Below are 9,957 nucleotides of genomic sequence, written 5' to 3'. Positions count from 1 at the left end.
TGGCGTTGTTTGAGCACAATCAGACCAGGTTCGCCGTTCGCCGATGGTTTATCACGTTAATGAGCTTGTGCAGCCCAAGTTGGCACAATTGTTGCAGGAGCCGTCAGCTTGCTTCGAAGCTGACCTGTAACGAAGAGCTAGTTGTGCTGGCAACACTGGCAACACGTCGCTGATACGCGCACGCAAGTTACAGTAAGATCGCTAGCAAATGTGCGATTAAAACGCCGATTCATTTTATTGAAATTATAGCGGTGTGTACACACCGCCGCATGCACAAAATACTGCATTGCTGGGAGAGAGGGAAGAAAATTAATTTTTGAAACTCAAGTCTCAGCCACGTCTTTATTGTGGCGCTTCGGTCTGTGCTGTGTATCGCCTACACCGCCGTAGCGAATCCCACGCGGTCTTGGCCCCTATCGAAGATGGTGTAGTACTGCTGCGTAAACACCGCGCCCAGGATCCAGAAGCGCGGCGTGGACGAGTCGGAGATGCGCGTAAAGCAGTGGGTGATGCCCGTGTCGTCCGGAATCTGGAAGGACGATACCGAGCAGGAAGCAAAGTCACGCCACCATCACACGTTTAAAAATTGACCGAAACACTCCACACGGTAATTGTCGTACAGTGCGTAGAACTCTTAGTCGAGGCGTTTTCGTCTCGCTTTCTTTACAGGCGAAAGGTCGGAGTTGCGCGGATCTGGGCGGTTTAAACCAGCCGAAACGCAGTTCGAACAAGTTGGTGTTTTGTTTTTGTTTTTCGACGCCGCTCGCGATGGCGCGAGAATGTTTTTAATATTTTGTTTTGGTTCTGTTTTTATCTCACCTCTCTTCGACGCCATTTTAAACCCGGAGAGCATGTTTTTTGTTACTTATCGCGTGAGGGACTTAACTACTGCAGGCCTGGCTTTTGTAAAACAGGCTTCGCTGCGATACACGAAAGAATTGCAAAAGAACTTGCATTACAAAATTTCAAAGTTTTCGCGAAACAGAATTTGCTGCAATACACAAACAAAATGTGGGGAAGCCAACTTTACGAAGGCCATATTGTGGGTCTGACGGGTCTAACTGCTATACAGCGAGCTCCTCTAAAGTCAGCTTTATTATGCACAAATGCATTGCGGGGAGCACATTTCTCGAGGTCAAAATAACCAGCTGTATCAAAATTGACCACATCTTTCCGCGGGGGGAAACCATGGGGTGATGCGACGCATCTGGGCGGTGCTTGTTACGGTTGCGCCGACCATCGCGGTAGCAGACCTGTTAGTCTCCATTCAAATCATCGGTGGTCATCGGATGTCATCGGAGCGGCGGCGCTGGAGCGACTGAGCGGAGCGGCGCAGTTATCGCGTTTATATGTACCGCGCGTTAACGGTGAGGGGAATGAGAGAGAGTAGCGCATGTGTTAACCGAGCGCTGACGCACAGCTGGCATGGCGAGGGGAGCGAGCGCTAACGCAAGATGGCGCTGCGGTGAGAGCGGCGTTACCGCGCAGCTGGCGTGGCGAGGAGAATGGGGGAGGCGTGCGGACTACGGATAGATGGAGGGACAAGGCGAGTCAAAGAGATGCGTCGCATCTAATATATGATGGCCCTAGGGACTCGTATTCTTATTTTTAGTCTATTTTATTACGTTTGTTTACAGAGCTTCTTACATCAAAGGTACAACTGGGACCATTACGCGGTGTGCGCGCATGGTTTCTCAAACCAGGAGCAGAAATTTGTATGCAGTAGCAAAAGAGCGCTTTTTTCTAGCAAAAGCTGCACTCTATTCACACTCACTCATTTGGCACGATCGGTGTGTCAAACCCCTAAGGAAGCTTTAAAACGGGGGAGCGACACTTGAGAGAGATTTTAGGTCAGCCCTATTGCTTGAGTTGGTTCTTACCCTTATAGTGTACTCCTCGCCTTGTAGTGGGAAGGCGTTCCCATTGAGATTGAAGGTGATTGCTGGTAGGTTAGGGATCCTGTCGCAGTCAACTTGGTACTGAAAGCATCGGGAACAGGGCAGAATAGAGGTTAATTTCTAGGGATTGAAGTTTTTCATCACCGCTGTCAAAGGTCCCACGACGTATTCCGGCACTTCTACGGCACGCGAATTCGGTGCCTCACTAAAGCAAGCTAATGCTAGCGCGCTCTTATTATAGCTTTGGCCGTGACCCCCAAATGTCCGAACAGAGCTTTGCTTATAACGAAAGGAACGAGCAGTAAGCCCATGATGGTACCGTGCGCAGTGTAGTGTATATACACGCGCAGGAGAAGGGATGATTACCAGGCTGCTCATAAAAAAAATTAGAAGCCATTTCACTCTGTGAAGGTGGTGACCAGCGAACTTTTTGGCACACAACGCAGAGGTGGCACAGAATTTAGGCGAAAGGTTTGGAAAAAAAAATGTTTCTCTCTCGTGTGGACGGCGGTCGTCCCTGTGAAAGAATTTTGCGTCCCATGCGGAACGATGCATAGCTGCTAAGTAGCCCTAAGTCTTGCCTTCGTTGAACGCGGTTAAGCCAAATTTGTCGAGCGAAACCTCGGTTTTCGGGTAGAGCGCGCGGCAAGACAAAATACAGACGCTGCTCGGCGCAGTGCCACTGTGTGGGTGAACGCGCAGGGGTTTGATGCAGCTAGTGCCTTCTCGTATCATCTGGTGGCACGCGCGGCTGCACAGGATGCAACGCGGCGCTGAACTTCGAAGCCTTGACATTAACGTCGTCTCGCAAAGCTTATTTCAAACTGCGAACACTACCACCAGGGGCATATGCGCGCCTAAAAGCAGCTTTCTGCTATTTGTTGCTTTTGGCGCCGATTGGACTGGACCTCGACGAGTGACGTTTGCGACTATGCGACTCTTTCTACGGCACACCATGATGCGTCCTGAGTTATGTGCGGAGCGACGATAAAAAACAATAAAAAACTGCGCTTCACACATCCCATAAAAATATGAGCGTCCATAGGCTGCACGAACGTACCACGAGTGTACGACTTAAACGAACTTGAATATTGCACATACGTGTCCAGAAATTGTACGCGTAGCACCGAGAATCCTGTGGATAGCTTCAACTTCTGCCCTGGGGCCATCGATGAAAGACGTTCCTGAATCAACCACAGCATCGCAGCCGCCGACGCAGAACTTGGTGCCTTGAACGTCAATGCTGGTAATAAAAGGGAGAGCAGGAATTAAGGAGGCAATACAACTCAAATAAAAGTGGAAGAAAAATACACCACGGGCTTCATGTGCTCGGGCATATAAGGTACCAGCGCCGTTCCGTGTGCGCGGCGGCGCTGGCACAATCTATTTGAAATGCGTTATATATTTTTCCGTTTAGACATTTGGTTTAATTTTGCGTTCTGCGGTCATTCGTTTGCACTCTTATCCCTGCACGCACGCAAGCACGCGTGCGTACCGGAAACTGTGTACGCCCACGCGTCACTGATTTTCGCTGCGCCCTGCGACAGTGAGATCTCCGCCAGCCCGGTATTTCAACATGGGGTGAAAAGACATACGAGTGAGAGCGAGAGGGGCTGCTTACTCGTCCATGCGCAGCTGCCAGTGTTTCTTTTCGGTGACGGGTGCGTACTTGACCTCGCCCGTGTAGCGCTGCGAGTCGATCCCGCCGAAGTAGATCTCTCCTCCGCTTTGCTCGCCCGGCGTCCTGGTCAGGTACATTGAGAAGACAGGCTCGCGAACCACGCCCTGTTTCAGCATCACGTCGAAGAGGGGAGGTATGTTGTTCTGAGAGATGCTCGGGTAGGCCAGACCCAGGATGCCGTCGTACTTGGCCGTCCTGAACAGTCTGCCGTCGGCGTGCGTTATTTCGGCAAATTTAAACTGCGTCACGGTGCCCGACCCGACGCCCACGTTGTCGATGCTCGTCACGCCCCGCACCACTCCGCCGCTGTAGCGAATCCTGATGTACCGTCCGTTGGCGGTGTAGGTGCTGGACTGACTGCTGTCGTACTTGGCGCTGGTACCTGCGAGCGACGGAGAAATTATACTCGCTTGTTTAAGTGCGCAGGTGGACGAAACTGCCATTGTGCCTACGTACGGCAGCCCATGCTGTCATCGCAGTTTATCGACGGCACCCAGAAGTTGCTGGATCCGGTGTCCATAAGAAGCTTGAAAGACTGCGGGGGTGTGCCAACGGTGAGGACTCCGAAATACTGCATCTGTTGGCACGAAAATAAAGGAATAGGAGAAGGATGCATCAGGTTGAGAGGCACTTCCGGTCCCAAGGATTCACTGTGAACATGTATGGTCAAAACGCGAAGCAGACATTGCACATAATGAAAATCCGCACTATGGGCACGGACATGGCAGTCTGGCCATCAGGTTAGCATCACCAGATGTGGAATATTGGAGTTCGTTTGACCGAAAGGCAGTGACGTGTCGATACATCGCAGGTGGGCTAAAATATCGACCAAGTAAAATCGGGTGAAATTTTTGTTCATATTCTAGGGCCACTTATGGCAATTCAGTATAGTTAACAGAGAAATAAAATGTCGCCCTGGTACTTCACAGTTAAGTAACAATTAAAGAATTCTGCGCCTTAAACACAAGGAAACAAGCATATCAAGTATTTTTGTTGGGCTTACATTCAGGATGTTTGCGAGAGTTATGGGAATGGGATCACCAGGCGCGCGTCCCAGGTTCTTAGTTTCATTGACGTCTCGCCATTGGAGCTGGATCCTGAAAAGCACAGAGGGGAGCGAGTGATAAGTGATGTCATTATGAATCACTGCGGGCTTCTTATTAAAGGAGCAATTTTTCCGGCGGGACAGGGCATTATATGGACTGGCTTTACCGGGTAATTACCGCAAGTACTTTAAAAGTACACCAGTACATCTGCCACACACCACTGTTGAACGTCATCTTAATTAAAATAGCCCCATTCTATGCGGTAACAATTGGAACCAAAGGCTCGTGCAGCGAAGTGTCGAACAAGAGCTGAAATATTTTCGAAATGGTCTTTCACACGAGTACTTGCAGATTTATTGCAGCAATCAACATTTAAACCTTGTGTGCGCTGTCCCATAGGTAATTCTCCTCCATACATGGTGCGGATACAAAGCGACACACAGACGCGCGCGCACACACGGACGGACAGGCAGATAGAGAAATAAGCTTATACTTCTGCAGTGTGGAAAGGTACATGCAAAACTAATTCTGGGGTAGCTGACAGTAATGAAAAGAGGCCTATATTTTTCGTTAAACAACTCTTTTCTGATAGCACTAAATATAACTTTGGTTCACCAAGCGCGTTGACGCAGTTTTTTTCTAGGGTCCTCAGCTGATGCTAAGGCGAAACTTCTCTTCCTTTCCGGAATCATTTGTGGAAGAGTGTCGTGTGCGGTGCTACTGCCCTCTCCACCTTATGAAAGTTTTTGCACTCCCTCTGTTTGTTTAGTACCTATCATGGCTTTTCTCCGTAGCTTTTCATCCTCAGCTTACTCTCCTCATATATTATTAGCTTTAATATGTTTTATTTATAGTAGACACGGGACATTATAATACTCGTAACACGGGGCGGTGTGCACCAGTCCCAGGATCAATGGTTATTGCGCGGAAGGTTTTTAATACAGTGATGTAGATTTATGGAATGAGGTTACAACATTGCGGCTGTGCACTGCACTTTTGTTTTTTCTATTGTTCTGAATTTCCCGACTTCTTATTTATTAACGCGATAGCGTTATTAGGCTCATTTCTCGATCTTGCCATGCCCGCTATCCGTCCGCTATCAGCCGTGCTCATCCAGTGTACATGGAAATACGTCACCACTGCCAACCGGAAACTGAGGCAGCCAGATGCGAAGGTTACCTGGAGGGTGAGAAGTAGGGCAATGATGCTGCGGTGTATGGTATGACAGAAATGGTGAGTGGTGATTCATTAAGTGTCGCGTCTGCGCAGGGAGTTAGTTCTCCCGCCATTGGTGCATGCGCCGATGAGTCACTGTTGACGTGATACCGTTACTGGGCTCATCCGGCGACTTTCCGTATACCTTCTATCAGCCGTGCTCATGAAGCGACCACGGAAGACAGTGTTTCCATCAACCGCGAAGTACGTCTGCGCACCCAAAAGAGAGCTTGCGCCTGAAGCTGTAACCGTGCGTAGTTGGAATGTGGAAAGGAGAAGGCAGGCCCGTAGCCTTCCCGAGAAGACGGAAAGGATGCGTGTTTTAGTCCATTGCCGCTTCTGCGCAGAGAAGCTCCTTCTCCCACGCAAAGCCGTTGTCGCTAGTTTCGTTAGGTTAAACTTCAGCGCTCGGAGAGCATGAATGGAGATTCCAAGCAGCTCCGTTCGAAGCTCTTCCTTGACGACGACGGTAACGCTATCGCGTCTTACATCTTAAGACCTCAATGTAGATGTCCCCTGAAACTTTTTTTTTTGTCCATATAACGTCTATTCGCACACATCCAATCCGGCAAGAAGCACGCGTGCTGCTGAAGCATCTATCTAGCCGTACACACGGACTGAGTACGCTCGAGATGAATCGGAATTTCTGCGCCTGTTTTATCGCGCACAAGCAGCCACAATAAACATCAATGCTTTATTCGCTGACTCTGTGCTCTACGCATTGCCTAATAAACATGCTAGTATAGACTCTCAACAGATACCCTTGCTTTTGTGCGCCTCACAGGTGACTTACCTTAACTGTCCAAGCGAGCCGCCAATCAAGGCGATGACTAGGATAAGCGTAGCACAGTACGCCATCGTTGCGTTTGCTGGAAGAACCACAGGGGGAAAAAAAGCACCTCTACTGCCGGCTGGTGACGGCTGCTTCCCCTTAAGTACGCCGCTTATCAAACCACGCGCGGCTGAACTGCAAACAGAAGCTTTGTCGTTTTGCCAAGCATGCAGGCCGCTTTCTCGGAGCCTTCTGCTCGAAAATGTTTCTTCTTTGTCTTGTCGATTTCTTCCTTGGAAACTTTGGCGTTTTAACGGGTCGTACACGCTCCACCTTTAAGATTGATATGAGTTTAGTTATTCCGATTCGACAGACTGGTTTTTCTCAAACGCATCAAACGCGCTGTACTACTACGAGGACAGTGTGTGTTGTTTTCCTCCAAATGTTCGTACCGTATGCTGTCCACTGTGCCTTGGTATAAGTACGTGCTCTGGCTTGCTTTCTTTTCATTCTCTGTAACACTCCACTATATTGAACGGGAACGAGTGCATGCTAGTTACCCCATGAGCGGGCGATAGACCCATTTCTGGCTTTTGTTTCTTGGCTTTCATGGATCCACACAGCAGCTTTGTGCATTAGCAAAATGGAATGGCCAGGGGCAGATGACTGCTCCCAACCCATCTAGTGACCCCATCTAGAATAACTGCTCACACGAAATAAAAAGTTATGGTTGCCATTGCAAACGTTTTTTTTTTTTCTTTCCGCATGAATTCTGTAAAGCATCCACATGGGTTCTGTGCCTCTTCTTCTACTGCATTGATCTTTGATTTTGCATGAACTTTCAATGGCAGTAAAGTAGCTGGGGCTCTCAGCACTATTAATTTTTATTTAATCCTTTTTATATGTTGCAGCGTATTTTTAAAGGGATCGTGAAACACGTTTTGAGCCGAGGAAATTAATTGGAGTGATACGGGGTCAAGAACATCTCAGCTGAACAACATAAAGTTCACAATCACACTGCAGAATTTGTGACCCCTTTCCCATGATTATTTTAATTTCCCTCCGAACGTCCTTCCGCACTCGCGCGGCACCAATGTGTTTATGCGTCCACTGTACTCGGGTACAGTTTAAGAACGGGAACGGGAGTTGCCCCTGCGCCTTATCACCGCAGCCGGCTGTTCCTCCGCGCTGCACAAGGAGTGCATTATTGCCACAACTTTCATGTCGGCATGCACGTACATACGGACTTGATGGAACTGAATTCCGAAAAAAAGAGACATTTGCTTTCCCTGGGGAGTTTCGAACCACGGACCGTCCTACTATCCGCATCGTGGGAATTTCGGTCAAGCGCCGAGCACAGCTCGAGGACAGGAAGAGTAAGGGCAGGATCCCTGCTGAAACGTTCCGCATATACAGAATTATGGGAATATGAAGTTCATGCGGAGTATGACGCTTCGAGTCAAAAGCTAAAGCAGTCATTATCGTATGAGTTCTCAAAATAAAAATGTCTGACAGAGTTTTCGTTTTGCTGTCTTAAATGAAGGGCGAAATCAGGCTCCGTATGTTTTTCATATACTCCGTAAATACGGAATTTATATGGACAAGGATTTACCTAGTGTTTCTGTATAGTCCTAAAGAGAGGAAAATGGTGTAAAAGTTTTCGAATGTTATCCACTATTTTCTTATCACGTGTTTCTATAAAAATATTCAGTGCCCTGTGAAGAAAGATGACCAGCGGAGCTGTGGGGCGTAATGTTAGAATCGTCTTGGCGGTTAATTGTCATATACGTAGTTTGTTTCCGGATATTTCCGGTAAAACAAGTCGCCATACTCCCTCCGTAGATGGGCATGTGTTGACAGCAGGCCGTAATTTTGTAACGATTACAACTTCACTGTGAACTAACTAATTATGACAAGTAAATGAAACTCAGCCAAATGGTAGAGTCGTCTTAGCGGCTAGCTGTTATACAATTTGTTTCGGCATACTTTCGATAACGCAAGAGTTAAAGCTGTTTTCTGTAATCAGACTCCTTCCGTAGATGTCCATGCTTCACTGTACAATAGGCAATGTTGCCAAGCCCGCTTACAACGATCGAGCTTGCACCCATCTTAATGTTGGCTTCACCTCTAAACAGAAATGCATTGCTCTTAAGACATTTTTGTAGGGGAAATATCTCTTCTTTTATTAAGATATGAAAACCCTAGAACCCTTTTTTTTTTCTATACTAGGAACGGATGTTTTAGCGACGGGAAAACCTGCTCCGGAAGGAGCGTGACACGATACCAGAACGGAGTGTCCAGCCCTTGAACAGCTTGCGTTAGGGTAAGTAAGAACACCGTATTCCCACAATTATATACACACGGAATGTTTCAGTAGGGGAAAGCTGCCCCTCTTTCTTGTCCTTATTCGTTCCTCGAGTTGCCACGATGAAGTACCAACTAGCCCGCATAGGTACCTTAATTTTCGCTATCCGCGGTGCCACGGAAGCGGCATGTCTTCTCCCCTGCAGACAGTTGTAGGTGGCGGCTGAGCTTCGCGCGTTGGTGTGAACACTTTGGCTGATAGGACGCGCTGCACGGCGGGAGATCAGCGCATGACACTGAATCCCTCTGATTAAACGATTTCTAGATCAAAAATCTCTTGAAGTGGGGGGCTATTTCGGCAGAACTCAACATTGTCCGCAAAGCGTAAGGTAAACAGAAAGCAATGTATGCTGTGAGGATCAGGTGGGTAGAATTTCGGTGGTCTTGTGCTTCGCCCCAGTCTCGTCTGACAGGACTTGAGCAACTGGTGCGTCCATCAGCGGAGCTTTAAGTAACTAAAATGTGTTGCCAGCTTCCAGAGCGAAATGAGGGCGGCTGCCAGTAGCAAGCAGTTCGTGTTGTTGCAAATCTGTATCGGTAATTCAGTCCTTTGCGCTCATTGGGAGGCACAGACACAAAGCGGGGGGAAGTCGGTTGCAACAAACGGCTCGGTACACGCACTGAACGATATATGAAGGCGCGCTGCTGCGACCCGGAAACCAACTGCTGACATCAGCAGCCTACACGATTGCTTTCCACATTCTACTCAGTGTGTCAATCGTCTTGTGGCAAGTAATCTGATAAGATGAACTTAAAGCAAGAATGAACTAATGGTCTCTTATTTGCCGGTCTTGAGCAGTTCTCAGCAGTCCAAAACTGCTCTCTCCATAAAGAATTCTATGGGAGGGGAAAATGTATACACACCTGCTCTAGAGACGTTCTTGGCAGTCCAAAATGACAAAAGACACCAGTAGACAAACACAATAGCGTCTAAGCTTGCTACGGGCAATACTTATGAAAAAAATGTCGCTGTCGTCGGAG

General features: G+C 48.2%; 1 protein-coding gene across 1 annotated transcript; it reads right to left on the bottom strand.

The window, feature by feature from the left end:
* Positions 1 to 328: 328 nt before the first annotated feature.
* On the bottom strand, positions 329 to 6,791 carry LOC144155123 (lysosomal aspartic protease-like). The gene is made up of 7 exons (XM_077686378.1): positions 6,634 to 6,791; positions 4,583 to 4,676; positions 4,036 to 4,156; positions 3,520 to 3,961; positions 3,000 to 3,141; positions 1,881 to 1,979; positions 329 to 529 (listed from the first exon to the last, which is right to left on the bottom strand). The coding sequence occupies exons 1-7, from the start codon at positions 6,696 to 6,698 to the stop codon at positions 377 to 379; spliced, it is 1,116 nt and encodes a 371-aa protein (XP_077542504.1). The 5' UTR covers positions 6,699 to 6,791; the 3' UTR covers positions 329 to 376.
* Between the last annotated feature and the right edge of the window lie 3,166 nt (positions 6,792 to 9,957).

This window comes from Haemaphysalis longicornis, unplaced genomic scaffold, assembly GCF_048455015.1.
Source record: "Haemaphysalis longicornis isolate Haplotype H1 unplaced genomic scaffold, Haemaphysalis longicornis Haplotype H1 scaffold_1, whole genome shotgun sequence".
Taxonomy (NCBI): Eukaryota; Metazoa; Arthropoda; class Arachnida; order Ixodida; family Ixodidae; genus Haemaphysalis; species Haemaphysalis longicornis.
This window is presented reverse-complemented; position numbering and strand designations above follow the sequence as displayed.

What these genes read in the sequence shown, in the direction of transcription:
- LOC144155123 (XM_077686378.1), bottom strand. Translation starts at nt 6,698, where the DNA reads ATGGCGTACTGTGCTACGCTTATCCTAGTCATCGCCTTGATTGGCGGC. An exon ending in CTCTCGCAAACATCCTGAAT is followed by an intron (nt 4,157 to 4,582) that starts GTAAGCCCAACA and finishes TCGTGCCAACAG; the next exon opens with ATGCAGTATTTCGGAGTCCT. An exon ending in CGCGTACAATTTCTGGACAC is followed by an intron (nt 1,980 to 2,999) that starts GTATGTGCAATA and finishes CGATGCTTTCAG; the next exon opens with TACCAAGTTGACTGCGACAG.